The following is a 27176-nucleotide window of genomic DNA, read 5'->3' as shown; positions in this document are numbered from 1 at the left end:
GAGGAGGTGAATCACAACAGCACTACAGCTGAACATATATGTGGTAACTTCTTTTTTTTAGAAGTAGGCCACCAAATGCATGTTTGGGTGAAAAGTGTGCCCCAGGGCACTGATGCATCGCTCCTCAAACAAGAAATGCAAACTAAGATGTTTATCCAACAAGCGAGGCATGCTCTGCCCCTTCCCTTTAAAGGACAGGGGAGGCACAGCAAATGACTGGAGTCTTGGGACTAGATAAGCAAGCAGGCACTCTTTTTTCAGGGGGGGGGGGGTTGGGCTGGTGAGGTCCGTCCATGTCCTCGGTGATGTTGGCAGAGTTGGTAAATCAGCATCTGGTTTACTCACAGTTGCCTCCTTTGGAGGAGGCTCTTCATGACTAGGAGAAGCCACAGCAGGAAAGATCTGATGAGGGGTGTCCGGTGTCACAGAAACAGAACACTCCTCTGTTAACTCATTGTCTCTTTCTAACTTCTGAAGAGTTCTTTCTCTTTAAACTGGACTTGGACTAGACAGACTTTTAGACAGAGGACTGTCCTCTGTAAAGCAGGAAACATGGTCACCTTAGGGAATGAGCCAAGCTGATCCTTGAGTGCCCCTCTCATCCACCCTTGTAGGCCTACAGCCAATCATCCAGATCCACACTGGGATCCGTTTGTGAACGGCAGGTAATAAATTTAATCATTGGGATATTGCTTAGGGGTTTTTTTGTTGCTGTTGTACTTGGTTAAAATCTGCCCCTTGTTTTCAATCCTCTTTTTACCGACAATGGTTGTTGTTGCTGTTGTACAATGATGCACATTGGCTCCATGGCACTGTTCCACAGCAGAAGACATCCTCAGTGGGGCAATACAACTGGATCCACAACCCTGCCCCTATTAAGGCTGCGTTACATGGTGTTTGCTGGTGCAATTGCTAGGTTTCTCACAGTCTGTGAGCTCCTTAAAACGAAACAAGATACAAAGTGTTGCTATGCTTTCCCAGACGTATTTTTAGGACTCTCTTGCCCTCTGCTGGAAGAATTAAATATGCTGTGATGGAATGCGCTGTTGCATTTGGACTACAAAAAGCAACACCTCCCCTCCTTTTAATATATTTCATATACCAAAGTCACTTGCAAACTTCTAAGGTGTCATCATAGGATTATTTTCTATTACAGCTATTCCTCTTGAAGTGGGAAACCTTAGTTATAGAACACCCTTCTAGTTGATGGTGAGCGGGAGCAAAGTTTTGCTTTGGAGGGAGATGCTGAGTTGGGAGTTTATTTGTGTGTAGGAAGAGAGAGGTGGAGTTGAGGTTGAAAGTGAACCAAACCTTTCTGTCATGCCAATGGGAATTCACTGTATTTTTCAGTGTATAAGACTATATTTCCCCCCAATTTTTTTAAGTTTAAAATTGGGGGTCGTCTTATACACTGAATGTTTAAAATATTTATTTCTTAATTTTGGGCTCAAAAATAGGGGCTGTCTTATACATGGGGTCGTCTTATACATGGGAAATTATGATATACAGTGAGAAGGAATTAACTATGTTTTGCAAGTACAAGTGTGGGGAATTTGAAGTACAAGTGTGGGGAATTTGATATGATTGCAGGGACTGGTGGAAGTTTTAGTTCAGCTACATCTGGAGGGCCAAAGGTTCCTCACACATGAAGTACAGCAAAACACCTCACAAAGGGTGAGTATTCATTTGTTTAAAACATTTGTTAGTCACCAAAAGATTCCAGGGCAGTGAACAAAAGTGTGAATAAATATTATTTCACACATGACCTTGTTTTGCTTTATCTTGCAGTGTTCCGCTTAATTGCAAATCCTATATCCTAAAAAGGCAATTTCACCTTCATATCTGCATTACAGACAGAAATTCAACAGGTACATTCATGAGGGGAGACAGCCGAGAAAAGCAATTGTCTTATTGTGTTATGGCTAAGTCTCCTGGAAGCATCTTTCCAGTCACTGTGGAAGCAAGACTAAATGGACCTTTGATCTAATTCAGCAAAGCTCTTTGTTTTTAGATGAAACATTTTCCTACCACTTAAATTTCCATAACAATTATTGTTTGTGAATATGGCCTATAAACACATACAGCCAATCCTGATTTGTGCCCTGCCCCGTTATGACCCATCTCAATCCCACCCCCATTCCACCCTCTTCCTGGTCAAAAAACAGCACGTGCGTGCCTTAAAAGCGCACAAAATGGGAGCTGCCTGTACATTTATCCATAAACTTGAAGGCTGAAATCCTACACATACTTGCATGAGAGAAAGCCCCACTGAGTTTATCTTTTAGTAGACAAGCGTAGGATTGCAGTGAAAAGACAGCACAGCTATCCTTTACTCATGTTCAGGTTTTCTGGTCTCTTTCTGTCTTTCTGTTTCCCCCCTTTTCTTCTCCTTTTTCCTCTTACTTTTTTAAACCTGTTAACTTTATTTTTTCCCCTTTTTTCTTGGTACTCTTAATTTTTATGGTACTTTTTTCTATCCCAAGTTGTAACAGGCAGTTATCTACTCATCCAGTTGGCATCCATCTGTCTTAGGAGACAATTGAAGATGATGCCTCCGGGGCATAGAGACCAGTAAGGGAGATACATGTTTTGTTGCAGCTGGGGCAAATGAAGGAGTCCTGCAGGTGTACCATGGGGTTTCTTCTTTCTGCACTCCTTCCAGCAGTCATTCCTCTTCTGGTAACTGCTGGGAATACACAACCTGTCTCCAGGCTCTGTGGTCATCTGCAAGAGATTCCCACTTAGAAGGGTTAATGTTGCCAGCCTTCATATCACATCTTTGTAACACAGAATTGGTCTGCCAATGGACCTGGTGCCAGAAGCCAGCTCCAAAAGGAGCCCAAGCCCTCTGAAATCTTGCTACCGCGAGGCAGATAGTGGGGACGGCACCCAACTTTTGTAACATCTTTTAAAATTCTGTGTAAGATTCTCCTCGCATTTTACCCTCACAAATATTGCCCATTGAGGTCGGTTGCGCTGCCCAGTCCCTTTTGTGGGAACGGGGAGGATTTGAACCTGGATCTCAAGGCCAGCCTTAGCCAACCTGGTGCCCCCCAGATGTTTTGGAATAGCGGGCACCAGGTTGGCGAGGCTACCCCCGGCACAAAAGACTATTGCCTCCTCCTTTCCTCCTTTCCAAAGCGTCCTCAAACCGTCATGCCCGCCTTGTTGCTAGGCAGATTAGCCGCTCGTTCCATTCCCTCCCTTCCCTATTGGCTGCAGGTGATTATCCATCCCACCTCTAATCCCTCTTTCTCCCCTCTATTGGCTCCCGAAAGCCTCCCTTCGCCCCTCCCTTCCCCTCCCCGCCTCTTCCCCCTCTGACACCTCCCCCCCTCCATCCCAGCCAGGTAACGCCCAATGCCCGTTCGCCATTGGCCCGTCTCCCCCTCAGGGGTGGGGCCAGGGGAAACCGGCTCCAGGTGAGAGGCCGCCCTCTTGTTTACTATAGGCCGGCGGCAGGTAGAGAGGCTCGGGCGGGGGAAGCGAGCTGATTGGCTGCCGCTGTATATGCGTGTGCGGGGGGGAGACTGAGGAGGGTTGAGGAATAAATCCCTCGAGGGTTTGCCTCCGCCATGTTGGGAGGAGGAGTATCGGCGGCGCGCTGCTGCTGAGGTGGGAGGGAAAGGTTGCGGGAGCGCGCCCGCCAAGTGACCGACCGAGCAGCCTACCTTCAGCCAAGGCGCGCTCGAGGCGGCGGGCCGGGTGTTACCTCAGGAAGAGGCGGGCGAAGAACTCTGAGCTTCCCCCCACCCACATCCCGACTCTCCCCTTTCTCCTCCCTCCTTTCGCTTCGGAAGTTGGAGCAAACTTCCAACGGGTGGGGAAAGCCCGAGACCTGAGGAAGGATTCAGGACGACCCCCCCCCCTCTAAAAAGTTTTGGTTTTGGGGTTGTTTGTGTGGAAAGAGCTTGTCCCTAAAGCGGGACTGAGGGAGGGGAAAGGAAAGGGAAAGGTGAGTCTCTTCTGTGGAGTTTTTGAGGGGTGGGTGGGAATTTATTCGGGTGAGGGGAAGAAAATTACTCTTTTTTTTGTGGTAGAGAAGAAGACAGCGCTCGCCTGCCCCCCGTCCCGCAAACACAAGTCGGTGTGGGGCCGGGCGGGCAGGAAGAGTAAGATTCACATAAATTGGAGTATAAATTGCAATTGTTTTCTAGGCTTGCAAGCAGCCTTGTGCAGGTAGTGTGCCTTTATTGTGTTTAAAAGTTGCCTTTTTATAGAGAAGTAAAGAAATATGATTATTCCTTTACTTTTCTATAAAAGTAGATGAATTGCTGTTATTGTTAGGTGCTTACAAACACATGGGTGTGTTGTGTCCTTTTGCAAATAGTCGTTACCTGTTGTGATGGGGGAGGAAGGGTTTTTATGTCTGAGGAAACTCAGTACACACATTACACTAAGGAGTTTAAGGTGGTTGGGGAGCAAGGTAACAGTATGAGACAGAGCAGGGGGTGTTTTTATTTTTGTTTCCTCTATTACCATGAGGATCTGAGGAGTTTACAATCTATACCTAGAAGCAAACGAGATATTTTAAATGGAAGCGGGGAGAAAGATGAGTTGAGAATGTATTTTTTGTTAGATGGGTGCCCAACCCCAGTTACTTGAAGGAGATCTAAAGCAGTGTAACATTAAGAGAAAGGTTTGAGAGAGGGTGAGCTGGTTCTGTATCACTTTTTATTATCATTATATTTATATAGTGCCAGGCATGTACATGACATTTCAGGAAGAATGACAGCTGTGGCTTACAGTCCAGAAAATGAAGGTGGGGCAAGCAAGGGGGACAAATATGCAGTTATTTCTGTTTCACCTGCTTGGGCTTAGTCACAGTAAGGTCTTGAAACGGAGTTGTGAGGAGGAAGTGGGTAAGTTTTTCTGGAGGTATGTGTGGGGTAATCTGGGTGACATTGCTAGTGGAAGGTAGTGAAGAGTTTGTGCTGGAGGGAGGTACAGTGGTACCTCGGGTTACATACACTTCTGGTTACATACGCTTCAGGTTACAGACTCCGCTAGCCCAGAAATAGTGCTTCAGGTTAAGAACTTTGCTTCAGGATGAGAACAGAAATCATGCTCCGGCGGCACGGCAGCAGCAGGAGGCCCCATTAGCTAAAGTGGTGCTTCAGGTTAAGAACAGTTTCTGTTTAAGTACAGACCTCCGTAACGAATTAAGTACGTAACCCGAGGTACCACTGTAATGTGGATCAAATGCAGGTGTAATGTTGGGGGAGTGACTCCACAGAAAATTGGAAGGTTGCAATCTTATACAGTGGTACCTTGGGTTACAAACACGTCGGGTTACAAACACTTCGGGTTACAGACTCCACTAACCCGGAAGTAGTACCTCAGGTTAAGAACTTTACTTCAGGATGAGAACAGAAATCGTGCGCTGGCGGCAGCGGGAGGCCCCATTAGCTAAAGTGGTACCTCAGGTTAAGAACAGTTTCAGGTTAAGAACGGACCTCGGAACAAATTAAGTTCATAACCAGAGGTACCACTGTACACCCATAACTAGGAGTAGGAGCCAATGAACACACACAGGATTGCACTGCTAGGAAAGTCCAGAAACTGCATAGCATTGTTTGTTTGTTTGTTGTTTTTTGAGGGGCAGGGTGGTGGAATTCCCTGAAAAACTGGTCTCCTTACCTAGCCTATGAAGGGAAAATGAGTTAAGGCTAATCCAATCTGAAAAGTACCCTTGGGTGTGTTTGTGTTTGTGCATGAGCTAAAGAGGCTAGTATATCTATTGAGGTGGGGAGTTTTGCTCAGGAGACATTTGTTCAGGACAGGCTATTCTAAGGGAGTCTTTTTCTTTTTGGAAGGGTGCCCATATCTGCTGAAGGAGTAGCCACAGGTAACCAAATGTGTAGGTCAGCACTGTTACCAGATTGAGGGGGGTATAGGATTCTAGTGGAATGCACTGTTCTGTGGTTTTAATGTTGTCTTTGCAAGTAATTGGCTACTAGGTTATGTTGACAGCTCATAGCCTCAAGGCATATTTTGTGAATTAGAGGGGTTTCTTGAAATCTACATATTTGAGAGTTGTGAGTATTTTTTAAATAAAGTATCTTGGTTTTAACTTTCCTATCTAAATGTAAGTTCTTAAAAAACAATGTAGTGTTTTATTGCTTTGGTAAAGTTGTAGACAAAAACCTATGTAAAAATCTTTCACACTTTCCCCTAAATGTACTTTAGTGTGAGGAAAAAAGTATCTGCAAGTTCTTTCCTGAGTGAGGAAATGTATGACTGTCCAGAGTGCTTACAAATATCTGAGGGGGGACAATTGCATAACATTGCATTCTTTTATCTAAAATGTGGATTCACATGCTTTGCATGAATACCTTGACATGCCTTACATATTCTATATCAAAGTTTACAAAAGGAAGACTTTCAAAGCAAAAATTGCAATGCAGTTGTGTATAGCAGAGAGCCTGATCTTTAGGGAAATGCGTAAGCTTTCATACTTACCTAGAATGCCATTTTGTACTTTCATGGCTTCCCCGCCTATTTTTTGAGTGTATGCTTTGTAGAAAATGCTGTAAACAGGAATAAAACTTGCTGAGCAGTCCTATCTTATTCCCACTCTTGAATCCCTAGACTGGACTTTTCTCCCTGCTTTGGATATTGTGATTTGGATATATCCAAACTCCTAAAGTTCCTTTTTCAAACATAGGGAAGCAAATAGTTTTGTGATAGTTCCGCCAATGTTTTTTGCAAATCCAGAAGATAAAGATCACAGACCATATCCCCACCTCAGTGATTTTGTAGGAAGGTTAGCAAGAGTGCTTGGAAGAGAAGGTGTCAGGAATGGAGCCAGCAAATTTCTTTGCAAAAGAGTTATCCTTCCGTTTGCTAAGCAATGATGGTTGACATCACTGGCTGGAATCTTTCTTAATTTTCTATTGTTTCAACTTTGTTCCCAAATAGAAAAAAAGTAATTAGTCTTATTTTAAATGAGCATAATCTTACATTTCATAATTTTAAAATATATTTGCTAGGTATTTAAAACAGCTTTCATGGAACTTTAGCAATTTTATAAAAATAAAGTATCAGGATACTAGAAGAAAACATGAACCTGAATTCCTCCATTGATTTGTTGGACTTACTTGGTGTCTGTTTAGTTTAGCACAACGTATATTCTGTTTTCCAATCAGTTGTTTGCTTTTTTGTGTATTTATATCTTTTTTGTTTGCCTGCAGCCTAATGGGGCTATTACCTTGGAAGAAGAAGCATGGAAACTTTGCCTGCTCATTTATTACAATACCCCATTTCTCCTGAATGATTTGGAAGACAAGTCTGTAAACTCAGAACCTATCTTTAACTTTGACTGCTGCATTAGTACCATGCCTAGCAGAATGGGATCAAAAATGAATATGAAGAGAGATTTCATTAGAGTAAAAACACATTATAATGGGTAAGCAATATCAAATGTTTTTTGCCCTTCATTTCGCTTATTGTTTATCAGGTTCTTTGCAACTTTTGTTTTGTCTATATTGGGTTGTATCCAGTTAAGTCCTACTCAAAGCAAACCTGCTGAAATTAATTACCGTAGCTTCGTTTAAGTTGGTGTTTTCTGACTTGGACTAGCCATTTTTTTGTACTTATAATGAATGAAATTTACATATGTTTTTATCAATTTCTGTAGTCTGTTGCATTGGCGTTGTAAGATTTGGGAGGAAATGCTAATGCTGTTTGCATGGTGGCTTGGTGCAAAACTTGTGAATCATGCTCTTCTGAACAAAGCGATGGGTCTTTCATTTTAGGCTGATAATACTACAATTTAGTACCAGAACAGGTGTTTCATATTGGGGTTGGTAGGTGGTGGGGTGTCAAAAGATTTTCAGCAATCAAGGTCCAGATTCCCATGCTTGGATAAGTTAAATTGTTAAGAACCAAGCAATGTATTCTAAGAGCATTTGTTGTAGGAATGTTATTTATACTTCATAATAACTATAGCAATGTTATCAGCAAAGGTCAGTCACCCTTCTATATTTTTGAACAAAAACATTTTCAGTGTTGGGCATAAATATACTCATTTAAGTTTTTGTACCAGTAGCAGCAACCCAACAGTAGCTCTGCCTTGTGGTGGAAAGGAGTTAATAAGACCTCCCCCACCCTCATGTTGCTGCTACAGTCAAGTTATCAGCAACTCCATTTCAATTTTAAAAAACCAAAGACACCGTATAACACTGCATTACACATTCTAAACTGCTGTTCCCCCCTGTGATATGGGTTTGTTTGCATTAGCACTTTATTTAGTTTAATATGCTCGGTGTGTGTGTTTTGCATGAAATGAAGCATGTTGGAAAGACATGAATTCATGTCTTTGCTTCTAACTTTTGGGCAGACATGTTACTGGCCACTCACAGTGGACTAAATACTAAAAAAGTGAAGTTTTCAGTTGTTTTCTCTAGGCAACAATCACTTCTTTCCAAGGAAAGATTTTAGAAAGGGCTTCAGAATTAATCAGGAAGTCTGTCATCTGAATCCAGAAAAAAATTCTAAAGTCACACATGCACCAGAGAAGATCAAAAAGCACTTTAAAAATGCACCAGGAAGTCTCTTCTCCAATGTTCGGAGGAGGGCCTTCCTGGTTCATTTTGGGGCAATCTTTGTTTTCCCTGATGTTAATGTGTATTTCTCTGTAGCACTTGTCAGTCATAATACTCACACTGTCTTGTCAGACTACTCACACTGAAAGGTGGTAGGACATTAATTACTCAGAAAAAATAGTGCTTGCATATTTCCCTACAAGGCGCAACTATATTTTCCATTGTTGGGGCTCCCTTCTTGCCCTGGACCCAGTACAGCAGTACCCACTATACTCCTTATTGGTGGGCCTGTACATAGGAAATCGCAGTAAACTAGTGTACACTAAGAGTTGAGCTGCTGGGTATAAACATGTTTTAGGATCTATAGCATTGCATGTGTTTCACAAGCAGCTTATGCTAACCCAGTTGAATGTTTTGACTTTGGCTTTGAACAATTCTCTCCCACCTCAGAGTTATATCAGAAACTGGTTTTCAGACTCCCTTGTGTGATGCTGAGCAGAGGCAGTGGCTGCTTTTTTGTGAAAAGCCCATTGAAATGCTCTTGGAACTAGTTTCTCACTTCCTTGGACCCTGGCTGTGGCACACTCTTGTGCTTTTCTAAAGAACCTAGCAACTAGTACCTTGTATCTCCACTCACAATTCAACCATTGGATTTAAGATTTAGCCCCATTAGCTTTAATAGCATTGGCAGTCACAACCAAAACAGTTGTTCTGGCAGAACTCTCTGTGACTATGATGTAATGGTGCTGCAGAGTAATGCCATGTTGCACTTTGCCCTCTGGTAGCCAGTGGTTATACCATTTTGTATGCAGTTACGAATATATCATAGGAATCTTATACAAATGCTGACTTCAAAAGAACTTGAGCAGTAGTGTGAGGTGGGAAATAGCCAAAAACTGATTCCCTGCCACCACCACTGCTTTATATTTTCATTGGAAAATTTCCCTTTGATAAGTTCATTGGTAAGGATGAATGGATGCAAATTACAAATAACAGTATTAGGCAAGCTTCACAGTGTCACAAGTTTTGTTTTCTAAAAACAAGTAAAATAAACATGCTAAATCAGGTCACTCTAAGGCATTAAAACATTTTCTGATGCAAATTATTTTTTGCTTATGAAAATGTTTCAGTTCAAAATTTTCTGGAAAACCCACATCCCTGCATTTGGTCCTCTTGTTTGTCCCTTGTATGACAGACAGCTCTAGATATGTGATAGAAATAAAACAGCATGTTTAAAACTCAGTATACGTTCTGGACAGTGCTGGATTTGTTTGTGTTGATCATTTAGGACTATAATCCTATGCACATGTCACTAACTTGGGAGTAAGTCCCACTGAACTTGGTGAAACATACTTCTGAATAGGATTGTACTTTAAGACTTGCATGTGAAAATTTCATTAGGAACAGCCTGTTCATTGGCTTAAACCAGAGTGATTAAGGTTAAATGAATTGTCAATCAGGCTCTTGGTTGTGCAGTGCAATAAGATTTTAGTGGGTTGTTGACAAATGCAGCCTGTACAGCGTTTTGGGGACATTCTTCATGGCATATTTTAGCTATAATTTCAAGTAACACTCAAGTTTCACTATGTGAGGAATGACATAGGGTTGTATCCAGCTAAGATTTACTTAGAGTGCTTCTATTAGAATTAACCTAATTTGGTCATGCCCATTAGATCTAACATTGGATGTAACCTTTAATTTTCATTGTTTAAAATAGTGATGTGTTTCTCTGTTAACTCTGAACAACTTTTAAGTTTAGCCTCTGTAAAATGGGGACATTGTAAAGCATCAAATAGCAAGATTTTATGCCTTGTTTGTGGTAAAGGTAAAGGACCCCTGGACAGTTAAGTCTGGTCAAATTCAACTTTAAGGTGCAGCACTCATCTCTGCTTTCAGGCCAAGGGAGCCAGCATTTGTCCTCAGACAGCTTTCGGGGTCATGTGGCCAGCATGACTAAACTGCTTCTGGCACAATGGAACACTGTGACGGAAGCCAGAGTGCACGGAAATGCCATTTACCTTCCTGCCACAGTAGTACCTATTTATTTACTTGCACTGGTATGCTTTTGAACTGCTAGGTTGGCAGGAGCTGGGACAGAGCAACAGAAGCTCACCCGATCGTGTGGATTCAAACTGCCAACCTTGCAATCGGCAAGCCCAAGATGCCTGATGGTTTTAGACTATAGCGCCACCCGCATCCCTCTATAGTTTGTTGTTACCCTCACTGGAAAGGGTAAAGCTAACATTGCAATGTAGGGATCCCTATTTACTCAGCTTGGGTTTATTGATCATTCGTGAAGGTTTGTATAAGTGTTGCTTTATGAAATCATGGTATAAAATGTAGCATGGCAGAATGCAAGTGTGTGTGTAGTGGATTCTTATTTCTGTGTGATCAGACATGTCAAACTGCAGTAAGTCACAGTTATCAAAACTGCAAAATTATTTTTTTTTAAAAAAAGATATTTATTGAAATTTTCCACTTTAATACAAAAAAAAGAAAAAAGAAAAAAACAAAAAAAGTTAAAAACACATAAAGTTTACAATCCTTATTTTTCTATAACATATTTCCCTGACTTCCCCACCCCTCCCCTTCTTATATTCCAATTCAAATTGTTAGTTCAACAAGTTCTTATCCCCAATTTTTAACCTTTTTCTGTTTAGTTCATTTTTAAAAAGCCAATTTTACCTTATAAACATCAATATTTATACATCAATTCTCATTCTTAAAACTTTTTTCTAAAGTCGACCCAAATTCCCTTCCACGACTTCCCCAATTTTCATACAAATAGCAAAACAAAATAAAAGCAAAAACAGATTGTAATTATGCACCCTTTGGATCCCCAAACTCCACCCCCCCTTTCCCGGTTTCAATCCCCAACAAATGTCCATCAGTCTTGATCTACTATCAGCCTGGAGATCTCACGTCCAAGGCTCTTAATTCTCTCTCAATTCCTCTCTGCCGGTTTTTTTGATAGTCCTTAATATTAAACACCAGATCTCGGAGGAGCTCTAGCCAAATGGGATCCATATTTCTTCCAGCCAGACCTCCATACTTAAAAGTGGAGCCTGAATCTTATTTCTTACTCCTTTCAAGTCCAAATGTCCCCAAAGCTCCAACTTCCACCTTAATCAGATTTGTAATCCTTGGATCTTCAGATCTCCACATAAGGAGATCTCTCCATTCTTTAATCTCCAATTCAAACCAGATTTTCAACATCAAGTTCTTATTTTCCTTTGTAGCCATCATGTCAGGCCTCTGGCTCTCCTTAGTCATCTGCGGCATTACAGCTCCTCCTTCCTTTTCCTCAGGAACAGCATATATCTCTTTCTCCACACTCTCAAAGTTCTCAAGTTTCTCTTCTTGTCCAGCTGCATAAACTTCCTGAGTCAAGTCCTTATCAAATTCAATGAATTTATTTACTGTTAAGTCCAGAGTTGCAACATTTGTAGCCAAAACATCAATTTGGCCTTGTAACTTTCCCAAGAGAACAAAAACTCTGTCCAACTTAGCTTGTATTTTCCCTCCTTCAGCCATTCTTGTAATGTCCCAAAACCCCCTCTAGAGGGATTTTGGTTACTTAGTATTTCTTCCAGTTCAAATCCAAAAGTCAAGTTAGTTTGTATCAGTTCTTCCTTATTTTCAACAAATTATAACCAAATTGTAACAAATATAACCAGCAGAGACAACAGAAACTTTTTTCTGTTTTCAGCTTTCAACTTTTCTCTTTTTCAGCTTTGACAGCTAATTTGACAGCTGTCAAACTCTTCAATACCTCTTCAACAGGCTCTCCCGTGGATCACTCCCGGGTCCAGGGGGGTGGCACTTCAGCTCCCAAAATTAGCTCTTATCCTCCAGTAAAATTACTTATACTGCCAAATCGTGAAATTAATGTCTTTTATCCAATAAACAAGAAAAAATTATCTCGATCTTAGTTAGCTGATCCTTGCTTAAGATTATTTACAAGACGGGGAGACGGACTTCCTGTTTGCGCCTTCCCCGATCGTGCCTAATTAAAAAAAAAAATTACTTTGTAAATCCAATTTCCGTACTACTCACGGGTTGTTGCTTTTAAAGTCCAATTGTTCACAAGAAGAAGTTAGCGCTCTCCGACCATGGCATGCAGCTTCACTTCGCAGGAGAAGCAGTCGACTCTCAGCACCGCGCCGCTCACCCCGTCCCCCGTTCCGAAGCCTTTAAAAAGGCTCCTTTGCGGGTCGGGGGGGGCGCAAATGGTGCCCGCCGAGTCACCAAGTTCACAGGCTTCACTGCCTGTGATTTCTGAGGGTCCCCGCGTCGCCGCCGCGGCAGGACCCAACTCCTGCGGAGCCGATTCCCTCCGGAGCTCGGAGGGAATCCGCCATTAGCCGATGGCGCTAACCCAGAAGTCCCTCAAAACTGCAAAATTAGTGTCAAGAATTATTCAGGAAAGTACTAAATAATTCAAAGTGTCTGTTCATGGTACAGTACACCTTTGATATTATGATTAAACAAATAGGCTAGTAATAAAAGCATTAGGGAGTTGTACCATTCATGATTGTTAGTGTGTTTCCATGGAAGCTTGGGAGGGTAGATGTTTGTATACCCTGGGTGTGACAGTGCTTAACATAGCATAAGTGATCATGCATAATCTTCCTTTATGGCAAGCATTCCTTGCTTTGCTTACATACAGTTCATAGAATTCTTCTAAATTAAGCCCTGCTGACTAAAAATGTTGAGGAACGTGATGAAGGTATTTTTTAAAGTACATGCTTATTCTTCCACACCATTATATCTTGTGTGAAATCAGTTGATGAGGCTCATTTGACAGCTACAAGGAACTGAACCTTTAGTGTCATTGCACCACAGGCATATTTTGTTTCAACTTTTAAACACCTACTGAAAACTTTTCTATTTTGTCACACCTATGCATGCATGCATATATACGTAATTTTATTTGTGTGCTGCCTTTCCACAGTTCAAACCATGCTCAAGGCAGCTTACAACATAAAAAATGTTGCAACAGAAGTAGTCCTGAACAATAAATTAAATATTAAAAAAAAACCCAGACTGAACAATTTCCACATAAATTTCAACAAAATCTAAAATAAAGATTTTAAAAAAACCACAGCTACAACTCCCTCCCCAAAATACCCCAGCACCCCAGGCAATTAAGAATACAGTGAGCCCATTACTTACATGAGGGTTTGGTTCTGGGGCTGCACTCACAGAGGCAAAATCATGTAAAGCCAGGAACCCCCTGAACCATCCCTATTTGTCCAGAATGAGCCTTGCCCTTACTTACTGGCCTCTGGGAAGGAGGCACAAGGGCTCAGAGTGTCCTGGGGCCCTTGTGTGACTTTCCCAGAGCACAGTAAGCAAGGCAGAGGGCTTTAAAAGCTCTCTTTGCTGTGGGTTCCACTCACATTTATTTATTTGGTTTTGAGTCAGGTGTGTAAGTGGTGGGCCCACTGTACAGCTTTCCCTGATAGTTACCTGATTTCTGATTGTAACTTTTTTATATGATTTTTATTATTTTGTGTATAGTTGTGAACTGTTCTGATATTTTTTTTTTAATGAATGAGTAGTATATAATTAGCAGATGTTGGGTCAGTAAAACTGTTTGTGAGATTCTGAAATGCAAAATCTTTAGGGCTGCTGATAGATTGCCTCAATCTTTGCAAATGTCTTGTAGTTTAATGTGAACACATGTAGCTACTGAATCTGAATTCATCTCTTTCAGGGATATCCTCATAACAAATCTGGGTGCATCCATCAACTATGGTGAACTTTGTGATGAAGTCAGAGAGATGTGCAATTTACAACAGGAACAACCAATTACCCTTAAGTGGATTGATAATGAAGGTATTTCAGACTCATGTAAATATGCTTCTGCAAATATTTCTCTGATGCATTTTACAGCACAGTTAATTAACTGGGTGTGATGGAGATACTAAACAGGTAACTTTTAATTTTGAATCATTGTTGGTTTTCAAATTTTCACTTAAGAGATATCAAGGGATACATATGTTAATAAAGCCCAGATAATCAGGCATGTATTGCAGCTTGCTCCAATCCATTCTGAAAATGTTATGTACTCTCTAATTCTGATGTGTGAAGCATAACCTTCCTTTATGAATGTGGGTGTGATTCTTCCTGACATAGGTACTGTGCGCAGAAAGATTTGCATACAGCACGGGTGTCAAACACAAGGCCCGCGGGCCGAATCCGGCCCGCCAGACCTCGTCATGTGGCCCGTGTAGCATTTCCAGGATCGTGGGACGAAACTGGCCAGGCAGCCGCGGCCCCGCTCCCCCGGGGAACGTGCCCTGTCATCCTCCGCTTCTGCCTTGCTCCCTGTGACAGGAATTCCCCAAAGTGCATCAGCATCTGCCGCTTGCCCAGCAGACCCGGCGCCGCCTTGCGCCCGGCGCCCCCGCCATCCTCGGCGCAGGGAGCGAGGGGCGCGCAGGCAGGCGCTGCCCGGCGGAGCGACGGCTCCTTCCGAGTGGCTGGCAGCGTCTGGGCATGACTGGCCTCCCGCCTGGTCCCGCGGCAGCTGCAGACGCGGCCGAAGCAGCACAGGGAAGGAGACGCCCGGCCGCCCAGCCCAGCCCCGCACGCTCCCGCTCTCTCTCGGCGGCCGGGGAGCGGGGCCAAAGCGGGCCCCCACCCGAATGGCGGCTGCGTGAGCCAATAGGCGAGCTGGGGGAGAGGGGGAGGCGGGGCTCCGGAGAACAAAGGAGGGAGGGGGCACCCGGGAGAAGGGGGCGGGGCGGGAGGAGCGGGAAGCGCGGCGCCCGGGACGCCCCAGTTCCGCCGGGTTAGAAGCCGGCGGCCTACCTCTGCTGGCCGCGGAAGGCAGCCGGGTCTGGGTCGCGCCCCGAGAGCGGTGGGGTCCCGCGCGCAGCCTGCCCTCCAGGCCGGGAAGCAGCTCCTGGGCTCCGCCTGAAGCTACGCAGAGCCCGCAAGGTGCCCTCGGCGCAACTTGGCCAGGGCAAAAGGCGAAGCTCTGGAGGGAAAGGTGGCCGGATTCCCCTCCTTGGCGGGTCCGGTGGTCTCCCGCCTCCTCTGAGGAAGGGTCTCTTCTTCAGCTTTTCTGATCCTTCGTGGCCCCATTGGGAGAAGCTGAAATAAATAATGGCCGTGCCATTAAAGTTCTCTCTTTTATAAAAGGGATCCTAATAGAATCGTAGAGTTGGAAGGGATCCCCAGGGCTATCCAGTACTGTACAACCCCTGCAGTGCAGGAATCTCAGCCATAGCATCCATGGCAGACAGACATCCCACCTCTGCTTAAAAACCTCCAAGAAGGGAAAAACCTCCCGAGGGAGACCATTCCCCTGTTGAACAGCCCTTACCAGCAGAAAGTTCTTTCCCATGTTTAGTCAAAATCTTTATTGTAACGTGAATCCACTGGTTCAAGTCCTACCTTCCCTAATGGAAGAATACAAGCTTGCTCCATTTCCCATGCGAAATGCCCCTTAGACAGCTGAAGATGGCTATCATATCTCTTCTCAGTCTCCTGCCTTAGGTTGGTGGATCGGTGGACCTCCGATGGGAACGTGGTCCAGAGGGAGCATGCCTGGACTAGGAACCCTTGACTGAATGCTGAAATCCTCACCACAGGCAGGAAACTCACTGCCATCAACAGAGGAATAGCAGCGCTTACTCCCCATGACCCTACAGTAGCTGCTGCAATAGTATTTTGACAGGCGTGTGACACCCATATCTTTATCCCAACAGAAGTGCATGCTTTTAGTACTTTCAGGTGGGATCTGTCTTGGTGGTGCATCCTGGAGGCTGCTCTTTAAAATGAAGGCTAGGGACCCTGTGAAGATTGAAGCACCCTGCCAGCTGACTATAAAAAAGCTGGCGGAACTGGGGATTATGACCTGGCCTAAGGTGGTGTGAGTGTGTATTCTGTGTCACTCCCCTCTACACTTGAGGTTCTGGAAGTGCAGTTGCGTTCCCAGACATTGATGGACTGACCTCAGGAAAACGATGTCAGCCATCTAGTCAGAAAAGTTAAAAAAAAGTTAATGCCTTGTGTTTGCCATATGTGTAATAAAAAGTGTTTGGCAATATTTGTATGTTTTTTAAAAAAAATACTGTCTGTTACCAAAAATCATTTTTCAATAAATTGTACAATAATTGTACATTTGAATATCTACTTGCCATTATTCTGACTATGTTTCTGCTTTCAGAGCTAGTTACTACTTACATTATTACAAAAAACAGTAATAATTAAATGCAGTGACAATAATTTATGATAATAAAGAGCGGACACATAGTCCTACAGATACAACCGGCCCTTTGATGGTGACCAAACTGCTGATGCGGCCCCCGATGATTTTGAGTTTGACACCCCTGGCATACAGCATCACAGATCATAAAAAAATATCAGAAATACAAAGGACAATATGAATATAACAAGGATTTAAATATAAAAATTAAAATTATTAGCGTGCCACCTGTAATTAACATTTAGGGGTTTGGTCACTATGGGATACCACTTGCTTCCTGCGATTGATTGCAGACGCACAGAATTTAGCTACATTTAATGTAGTCTTGGGATTCTTGTCCTCTAGCAGTAGTTTTAAACTATGGTGTTCCGATTCTTTCCTGGACTTTTGCAAAACAGGTGTAATAAAAGTCAAACGTATATCCTCATAAAGACGACAACATGTGAAGCAGTTTCAACTTCCAACGAGCCACAAGGGCAGACCCGTGCTGTGTATGGTTTACCCTCAAATCTGCCCTGAAGTAAGGCAGAAGGGAGAACGTTGAATCTGGCGAGGGTAAAAGACCGTCTGTATTTGGGTACCTGAAGACCTGACAGATAGTTAGCTGGAGAGAAACCTCTCCCATGGTCCTTTATTGCTGGATGTTTAATCATTTCGCTCATGTGGCATTGTAATTCTACGTCCCAGATACGCTGGTGAATTGTAGTCCTAGCTTTCTCGAAGTCTATCGCTATCAGGGTCTGTTGTGGGATCCCCAAGCCTTTAAACTTTTCCAGCAGTGTAGCCTTCCATTTGGATTGGTAGTTATCTAATAAGGTTAAAGGTGCTAGCCCAACCGGGAAGAAAATAAGCTTTAGCCAATAATGGATCTTCTGTGGAGAGAGGCTCAGAACTCACAGGGTTAAGAAGTTCTGAGTGACGTCTCACATTTTGAGGCGGGGTTTTAGAACACTGAGGGGAGTGTCTTCCTGTGTTTTCTCTCAGTGTGTGTTTTTGCTCCGTTGCAAGAAAGGAGCAAGATGTGCGCTCTGTCGCCAGGCAGGAGATTTATAGCTGTTGTGTTTTGCTAAGGAATAAAGACTTTAAAGATAAGGAGACTGCTGCGTTTCAGCCTGAGTTATTGCCCTCACACAGAACGTTCCTGCTTCTGTTGCGCTGTGTTTACGTGCTGCTGGAGTCAGAGGTCTCTGGGGGAAGATCAGAGTCGCGCAGAGAAGTGTGCCGGACCCCCCGGACTGGCTCAGGTTCCGGAAGATCTTCAATATCCATATCCGAGTACTGATAGGAATTTGCCCAACCTCCAAACAGACCGCTATGTTGGATACGCAAGAGGGGATCCCCAGCAGGCAGCGGAAAAACTTAGTTTGGAATGCCTCTAAGAGAGTAAGGTTTTTAAAGCTGCAGATCTGGGATCCATATAACAATTGTGATAGTATTTTGGCAGCAAAGACCTGGGAGGCTGCTGGTATGTGTTGGCCCCCTTTCCCATAGAAGAATCTTATTAACGCTTTGGTAGATCTTTCTGCATTTGCAATAGTATTATTAATCTGAAAGCGCCAGGAGCCCCTTTCCTGGAAGGTTACACCCAGGTATTTAAAGGTTGCTACCTGTTCTATTGAGCGATTGTCTATTCTCCATTTGTGCCTCCTCCTTTTTTTAGAGAACACCATGACTTTGGATTTGTTATAGTTAATTGTTAGTTGTTTGGTGCTGCAGTATTTGGTAAGAGATCTCAAAAGTTTTCTTAATCCAACACAAGAAAAAGAAATTAAGACTGTGTCATCCGCATATAAAAGGACCGGGAGGGGAGTACCAGCCAATTTGGGGGGATGGGCATTTTCTTTCTCCATGTTTCCTACTAGCGAGTTGATATAGAAGTTAAATAGGGTAGGCGCAAGGACACACCCTTGCCTGACCCCTTGGTGGATTTGGATTTCCTTGGATAGGTGGCCCTGTCGGTCACACCTTACCTGGATCCGTGTATTTTCATGTAGACTGTGGATGAGATACAGTAGGCGTTTGTTTATATTTGCGGCGCTTAGCTTTCCCCAAAGCCTGTCCCTCGGTATTAAATCAAAAGCAGATTTGAAATCTATAAAAGCCACGTATAGGGAACCTCCTTTTCTTGATGTATATTTCTCCATGAGATGTTGGAGAACAAGGCCCTGGTCTAAAGTTGACCGATTTGCCCTAAAACCAGCCTGTGGTTCTGAAAGAATGTGGTCTTGTTCCAACCAGTCCACTAATTTGTCGCATAGGTGGGCAGCGTACAATTTGCTAATGATACTTAGGAGGCTGATTGGCCTGTAATTAGCCAGGATCTGATCGGCTCCCTTTCTTGAATAAAGGGATGATGATTGCTAGTCCCCAGTTCTCAGGGAAAGTGGCTGATTGATCTATGCTGGTAAATAGGGCAGCTAGCACAGGGGCCCACCATTCAACATTAGCCTTAAGGAGTTCCGGTGTAATGTTGTCTACGCCGGGTGCTTTTCCAGGTTTAAGGGATTGGATGAGCCTATAGATCTCTTCTGTTGCTACTGGGGGCCATTCGGCGCCAATATCACTCGGAGCTGGGGGCATGGCCTGCAGATGTTGATTTGATGTATATAAGGATAGAAAGTAAGCCTCCCAAATCCCAACTGGTATAGTATAATCAATTTCAATCTGGGAGTCTTGCCAACTTTTTGCGACTATTTTCCAAAAAGTGGCTGAGTCTTTCCTTCGAGAGGCCTCTAATAAACGTTGCCACTCCCCCCTTTGGGCCTGAAGCTTTTTCTTTTTAATCAGATCTTTATATTTACGTTTAGCTTCGAACCATTCCTCAGGAAGCAAGGGTAGGTTCGCTGATTTATAATTCCTGTACTTATCCAGCACAGAACACTTCGTAGCAATACATTCCTGATCAAACCAGGGCTTGGATTTGTTAGGGAATAAAGGTTGGCGCGATGTCTTTTTTTGGATCAGGTGGAGTTGCAAAAGTGAGATCAGATCCTGGAACAAGATTATTCTAGATTCAGAACATGGTGAGTTTAAGAGATTATCTCTTCTCATGAGGAATATGTCCGAGTATAGCCTTTCAGATTTTTCGGCATTCAGCTTTTCGGACCATCTAATATGTGAGTATCTCAACTCCATGTTGGAGGACCTGGGGGCTTCAAGTTTATCGTTACAAAATAAATCTTTTCTTGCATCCAGGAGGAGGCAGAGCGGTAAGTGATCACTATCAACCCTCTCCTCCACTTTGCACTCAAGGGCTCTATTTAAGAGATTAAATGATACCATAACATAGTCAATAGTGGAAGTTCCTGCATTTGATATAAAAGTAAATTCCCCACAAGTCTCCCCATTCTTGCGCCCATTTAGTATGACCAGGTCCAGCTTGTTAGAAAGACGCAATAGGCACAGACCTGCATAATTACATCCCTTGTCTTTTGAGAGTCTGGTGGGTATAAGATGGTTTTCTTCCACGATAGGTGGCGAGTCATGGAAGTGTGCATATAGTGCTTCGTCAGACTGGCCAATTCTGGCATTAAGATCACCAGCCACTAGCACTGAAGCTGCAGGGGTTTGAGTCATCAAACCATCAATGTATGTTTCCAGCCCATGCCAGGTGTTTTTAATCAGCTGCTTGCCTCTTTGGGGGGGGGGAGATATACATTAATCAATAGCAGGGTGAAGAATCTGCTTTTCACTAGTACGGCCATAGCCAGATGTTTCAGTGTCTCTAACTTTACTATGGACGCCCTCAACCTTGTAAATATTAAAATGCCTAGGCCACCCTTGACTCTTCCCCCTTTAGTGCTTGGAGATCCTGTGAGGGACATTGAGGAAAAGCCATTAACTTCTAGGTCCCCTGTGAGCCATGTCTCCTGTAAAAATACTATGTCGTAGCCTTGGATAAATTTAGCAAAGGATGGATCAGCTGCCTTTTTTTGCCATCCTGCGATATTCCATGATAAAAAGCTAAGGTTGGCTTTACCAAGATCCACTCCTTGTCAATTATCTTCCAAGGTACTGTTGGAATTTACCATTCCACGTGGCAGCCGACTATCATCCTTACATGGAGAGCTGCCCAGGTATTCTATGGTGTCAGATGGTAAATATAGAGTGCTCACATTGGTAGACACTGGGCCTTTGCTATACAAGGCCTCCTCCTGGGGGTACTCTACCTGGTTGTAGCCTAATTCCGCTTCATCTAAATATCTCATTTTGGACCAGAAGCCTGGTGAGGTTTCCTTAGGCATGTTTTTCCTTATAGGGAGCGATGCATTGTTCTCCTTTGTGAGTTGTACTTTCTTAATTGCAGGTAGATTAATCTCTGCCTTTATCTGAAGGTTACGTGGTCGGCGAGCCGCTGAATCGGGTTCTTGTGAGATGATCGTTTTGGGAGGGCTCTTGCTCTTTCTTTGGACATCCACCTTAGTTTCCTTATATAAGTCTCTCCCGGCCAGCTTATTTCTTAGCGTTTCTAATCTTTCTAGGATTTCAGCTTGTATTAAAGGTGGAAATGTCCAGAATTGACTAGTTAAGGTATTTTCTTCAAAGGAGAAGTTGTGTGTGGAGGTGTCCAGTTCGTGAGGCGACTGGTGGTTATTATGATATTCAGCTTTATTGTTTTCCACCACCTTTGAATAGATGTCTTTCTTATTTAATTTGATGAGTTGCGAGGGGGGGCCGGGCACTTCGAATAGGCGAGTCACTGTCAGGCCCACCCTTTGCAGTTTCTCCTTATTAATTAATATTTGTTTTGCGGTCGAGTCATCTTTAAATGTCAGCATCACTCGATTATACTTATTGTCATTTGGGAGAAAATCTACATTGATAACATTACCTTGTAGTAGGAGGCCTCTGAGTACTAAGTCAATTTTTTAAAATATATACGTTCTTTGTTGGTCCAGTGAATGTAATTCTGTACGGTTGTACATAGGGCAAATAACCAATCTGCTTTTGTTGAGGATCAGCGTTTGATTGTTCTGAGTTATCTTATTGCGAATGGGGGTGATAGTCTCCACAGTAGCAGAGGAGGTTTGCCAGTCTTTATCTAGTTGTTCGTTCCGATCTTTCGTTGATTGAGGGTTAGGGGATTGTGATGCGCTTGTCACTTTAGGTTGCTGGATAATGCTCAGTTTTGGGGTCACGGGTTTAGTATTCTTTGTATTTGATTTCTTTATTGTGGGATTCTCCAGGAGCTTGAATAGCTTGGAAAAATTCAATTTCTTAATTCGTGTATGACCCTTAGTCTGCCTTCCCACTTTTATGTTTCTAGACTTCTTCTTGTGAAGTGGGTGTATTCTTTGGTGGCGATGCTTCTTTTTAGGTGAGGGGTGTGTGACTCGACTGTTGGTAGACATGGGAGTGGCTCTCTTTGGGATCTTCTCTGAGCTACTGGGCTCTGTTGGAATTTCAGCCACTGGAGTGGGGGTGTGTGAGATTGCTCCCTTCCTGATGAACTCAGTCAGGCTTACTAGCAGACCCACACATTCCGTAAGAAAGTTCCTAATTGGTCCTAATTCTTTACTTATGTGCATTTGGCATTCTTTCATCATTTCATTGAAAAGCCCAATCAGGATACAGATATTGCTATCTGTGTCCCAGCAGGCTCCTTTTAGCTGACGTGGATTTTCCTCTGTTCTCGTCGCACTTGAGGGTTCCATCCTAGCCTTTTCACTGGGGCTGGCTGCATTGACTGATCCATCTAGTGTGACTTCCAGACGTTTCAAAATTCGTTCTTGCTCATGTTCTACGAGAGTGTCGGTGGGACTAGATTGGGAGACTATCTGAGCCATCTCCATTGCCAGACTGATCCCCCCTCTCTCCTCACCAATATCAGGTTCCTTCCCATACCATGTTCGGTCAATAGACCAATCGTGGAGAAGTGGGGACTCGGAGCATATGGGCGTTTTTGTTTTAGGCTTAAAATAATGCCAAATTTTCGTCTGCGAGGTTACTGGTGGTGATTCAACCCTCTGCGTTGGGGAGATCCCCAAAACTTTACATTTCTGTCTGGTGAGCACCATCTCCGTAGAGTATATGGAGCTATGTGGGAAATGTGGATGTGAAAATAGCACCGTTTAGTCCCAGTTAGACAAGCTGGAATTAGCATTCCTCTCGTTAAATAACGCTCTTCCCCAGAAGCTCCACGTCTAGTTAATTAATTAGAAGTGGCTGTGGTCCACTGCGTGCCAGACTTTCCAACAGTGCACGATCTAGCGGTCAGAGATAGAGGGTGATAGATGAAATAAATTTTTGCAGCGGCATTACTTACAACTTTCGTGGCAGATGAAACGTTGAGGGGAGGAGGGCGATGAAATCCTATCTGGCTTGAACCGCCATCTTACTTGCCCCACTATGGGTAGGATTTGTTCTGCCCTACGGCATGGTTGGAAAACTTGCCCTCAAGATGTTGCTGGATTAGAGCTCCCATTATCCCTAACCTTTGTTCATGCTGACTGGAGCAGATGGGTGTTGAGAGTCCAACAACACATGAAGGGCCACAGCTGACGGGGATTCCTTTTAAGGAGGTGTGCTTATGTGGAGAAGGATCATACCCATTGACTACCTTAATATGCCACATTTAACTAATGCACTGTTCATTTTTATTTTAAATGCATTCTACCAGATTGTTTGATACTGCCCAGGTTTCTGTTCTTTAATTGTTTAGCAATACCCACACAAACTAGAAAGAGATCAGTGTTTATACAATTGCAATGTGTGTTTCCTAATATGAACTTCAAGAGTGTGTATTGCTTAATAGACAAAATTTCTCCAGATCTTTTTATATACCGCTCACATCATTTCATAGACACTTCTTGTTTGGCAGAAATTCTAGAATCAATTTATACAAAGGCAAGTGGACACTGAAAATAGGGGTCTCTGAAATCTTGTCTCACCTCTGCTAGCTAGACTTCAGATACTGAGAGGAACATACCTCTTCCAAGTTCTGTGTGTACAATAATGACTCAGTTGTGTGCACTTCATTTGTACTTGCTTTCAAGATGATGCTTCAGCGATACGATGCAGAAACTTGATATTTTCTAATTGAGTGTAATTTGTTTGCATAGGATACGTGAGTTGAGAACTGTAGCAGTTCTAGGGTATTTCCTGCAGATCTGTAAATATTCTCCAGGCTACTAGTGTATTATTCAATACTTAAATCTTCAGGCAGCTGCATCAAGTTCTGCAAGTGTGACTACTGCTACTGAATTGATTTATGGTGGATTGATAGGAGAGGTATCCCAAGTGACATGCCATTAAAAGCATGAACATAGTGCTTAGTCTTAATGCAAGGTGAATCATTCCCATACTTGCTTTTGAGTTTAGTTTTTGTGTGTGCTCCTATTTTTCTGTCGTTGAGTACATTTAAAGAATATTGGAAGATGTCATGCTTTAAAAGCGTGGTATCATTCTCCTGATTTTTTTTGTTTCCTACTCCCAGTAAACTTGAAAAAGCTTTGAAATGCTGAGGCATCCATTAAATGGAGTGAGCCTGTTTCCCAGATGTATTCAAGTGGAGAGTCACTGTGAAGGGGGCTTGTCAACCTGTCTTGCTTTTTAAGCATGCAGAAGTTCCATCAGGTGATTTTACCACCATTTTTAAAACTGAAAGACCACTGGCAAGGGCTGCATGAAAGTTGTGCCAACTGGATTTGTAACTGGCTGACTGACCGAACCCAAAGAGTGCTCATCAATGGTTCCTCTTCATCCTGGAGAAGAGTGACTAGTGGGGTGCCACAGGGTTCTGTCTTGGGCCCGGTCTTATTCAACATCTTTATCAATAACTTGGATGATGGACTCAAGGGCATCCTGATCAAATTTGCAGATGACACCAAACTGGGAGGGGTGGCTAACACCCCAGAGGACAGGATTACACTTCAAAACGACCTTGACAGATTGGAGAACTGGGCCAAAACAAACAAGATGAATTTTAACAGGGAGAAATGTAAAGTATTGCACTTCGGCAAAAAAAATGAGAGGCACAAATACAAGATGGGTGACACCTGGCTTGAGAGCACTACATGTGAAAAGGATCTAGGAGTCTTGGTTGACCACAAACTTGACATGAGCCAACAGAGTGACGCGGCAGCTAAAAAAGCCAATGCAATTCTGGGCTGCATCAATAGGAGTATAGCATCTAGATCAAGGGAAGTAATAGTGCCACTGTATTCTGTTCTGGTCAGACCTCACCTGGAGTACTGTGTCCAGTTCTGTGCGCCACAGTTCAAGAAGGACACTGACAAACTGGAACGTGTCCAGAGGAGGGCAACCAAAATGGTCAAAGGCCTGGAAACGATGCCTTATGAGGAACGGCTAAGGGAGCTGGGCATGTTTAGCCTGGAGAAGAGGAGGTTAAGGGGTGATATGATAGCCATGTTTCTGAGGCTTCGTGTCGCTAATTGCTGATACTCCGTGTCTACGGGAGATCGATGGATCGTCCGGCAGCCGGCTTGGGGGCTCAGATGGACTTTATCTCCCTGGCAGTATCCCAACAACTATTGGTATTTAAAACCCTTAACACCTTGGGACCAGTTTACTTGTGGAGTTGCCTTTCCCATATGTGCCAACTCAATTTCTTTGATCTGTGGGACTGACACTGTTACAGGTGCCACAAAATGCTTATTCTGAAGTTGTGAGGAATTTGCTTTTTAACGTGGCAACATCTGCACTTCGGAATTCCCTGCCTGTTAACACCAGGCAGGCGCCTTCACTGTACTTTTTGGTGCCTGATTAAAACATTTTTGTTTTGGTTAGCCAATCCAGACACATAGATGTTGGCATGTTTTCATCTTTTTATCATTCATTTTAGCTGTTTTCCAGTAATCTGAATATTTATTGTAAACCGCTTAGAGGTTTTATTACAATCAATGGGTAAATTAAATTTTGTTAGATAAAAAGTTCAGTTTACAATGAACGTGGAGGTTGGTTCCCTTCTGTTCCTTTCCCAGTGGGAGCAACAAGTCACAGTCCCTGGCTTGGCATTACATCTGAACTGGAGATTGCAGTATGTTTCACTTCCAACAAACAATGATTGGTAAACCAAGAACAAAGTTTAGCTTCACATTGCGGTTTGCTGCTCTCCAAACAAGCTCAGTGCTGGAGCCGAGTGTAATGCTTCACCAAGAATGATGGTTTGTTGCTCCTGCTACAGAAGGAGCAAAGCAGGAGTGATCTCCTCATTCATGGTAAGCTGTTTACCATTCTTTCCTGCCACATGTGAATGCTGCTACTCTTGCTATATCTGCATATCCTGATCTCCTTGGAGGAAGGAATGTCCATGTGACGATAGGAAAATACTTGGCAGTGTTATGCACTTGGAATTCAGTTAACCTTTTAAAATTATTGTAGAAGCTGTCTATTAAGACAAGGTTCAAGAGGTTAAAAGTAAAGCAACCATATTGAAAAAATGAATGTACATCTTCAGCTGAACAGTTCTTAACTACTGTCATTTTTATCAGTTTGTTCAAGGATGTCAAGAACTACATGTCCTTCCAGGTCAGAAAGAAGCATTATTATACCTACACGTTTTAGTCAAGCTAAAGCACTCAAGGAGGGGACCAAGCAGAGCCATTGAGGCACGTGACCTGGGCAGAATCCAAAGGACCACATAAACAGGCCTGAGGGCAGCATTTGATCCTCAGCCTGAGGTTCCCCAGCCTTGATCTAGACTTCATGGATGCTAATTTATTGAATAAGAATTCTGTACAGTTTGAGAACTCTTAGGGAGAACTTAAAAAATATTTTCTTCCAATGATGCCAACTGAAGAGCCCAGCTCCTAGGGGTGGAAGTGCCTTCGGTCCCCTCAATATCTGCTGGCAGGGAGCCAGCCCCACTCAACATTGAGTGGGTGGAGGAGGCAGGGTGCAGCGTGGTTGAGTGGCTGGCTCATCCTGAGTGCAGAGAGGAAGCCGCTCCATACTAGGCCTTCTTCCGATGATACAGTGTCACACATGCGTGGCGTGCACTCCTCCCCAAAAAAATCTTGGGCACAAGATGGCACTTCTGGAAGAGCCTGTGGCTTCCTAGGGTGTCCTGTGATAATGATTCTTTGTCAAAATGAAGCAAAACCTTAAGTTAATGGAGCAAAGTTGTTTTTGTATTTCCTGATTACCAGTTACAGGCATTTTAATGTATTCCTGTTGTGTGTTAGAACTCAAACACTTGAGGCCAGGTATTTTATATTGGTGGGCAGGATCCCTCTATCCTCCACAGGCCAACTTTGATAGGTGGGTGGGATTGCCCACCTGTCAAATCACCTGCTTGCTCTAATGGCATCAGGTGACTGAAACCTGTCAGTGGTTCAAAGGGGAATGCTGTAACCATTGATTTGCTGTTTGGTGATGTGAGTGTGCCTTCAGAGGCTTGCTCCGGTAGCACAAAGCAGTTTTCCTTGGACCTGCTTGCTGAAATGGCA

The 27176-nt window shown here is 43.4% G+C and overlaps 1 protein-coding gene and 1 long non-coding RNA gene across 7 annotated transcripts in view; one reads left to right on the top strand and one right to left on the bottom strand.

Annotated features, from left to right (window-relative positions):
- Positions 1 to 1894: 1894 nt before the first annotated feature.
- On the bottom strand, positions 1895 to 3183 carry LOC128419695 (uncharacterized). The gene is made up of 2 exons (XR_008331901.1): positions 3044 to 3183; positions 1895 to 2724 (listed from the first exon to the last, which is right to left on the bottom strand). It is a non-coding gene; the product is annotated as an uncharacterized LOC128419695 (long non-coding RNA).
- A 132-nt stretch (positions 3184 to 3315) lies between these two features.
- Positions 3316 to 27176, top strand: part of PRKCZ (protein kinase C zeta) — a 106426-nt gene continuing 82565 nt past the window's right edge. For 3 of the 6 annotated variants that reach the window (XR_008331897.1, XM_053400674.1, XM_053400671.1), the window contains exons 1-3: positions 3847 to 3955; positions 7194 to 7408; positions 14266 to 14387. Coding sequence is in view for 5 of the 6 variants with exons in the window: in XM_053400674.1 (XP_053256649.1) it covers positions 7338 to 7408; positions 14266 to 14387 (193 nt within the window). In the remaining variant the exon portion in view is untranslated. Of the gene's footprint in view, positions 3423 to 3846; positions 3956 to 4072; positions 4180 to 7193; positions 7409 to 14265; positions 14388 to 27176 lie in introns of those variants that run through there. The other 3 variants (XM_053400676.1, XM_053400673.1, XM_053400672.1) reach the window with 3 other exon arrangements.

Source organism: Podarcis raffonei, chromosome 8, assembly GCF_027172205.1.
Source record: "Podarcis raffonei isolate rPodRaf1 chromosome 8, rPodRaf1.pri, whole genome shotgun sequence".
Lineage (NCBI taxonomy): Eukaryota > Metazoa > Chordata > Lepidosauria > Squamata > Lacertidae > Podarcis > Podarcis raffonei.
The sequence above is the reverse complement of the archived record's forward strand: the minus strand, read 5'-3'. Positions and strand labels throughout refer to the sequence as shown.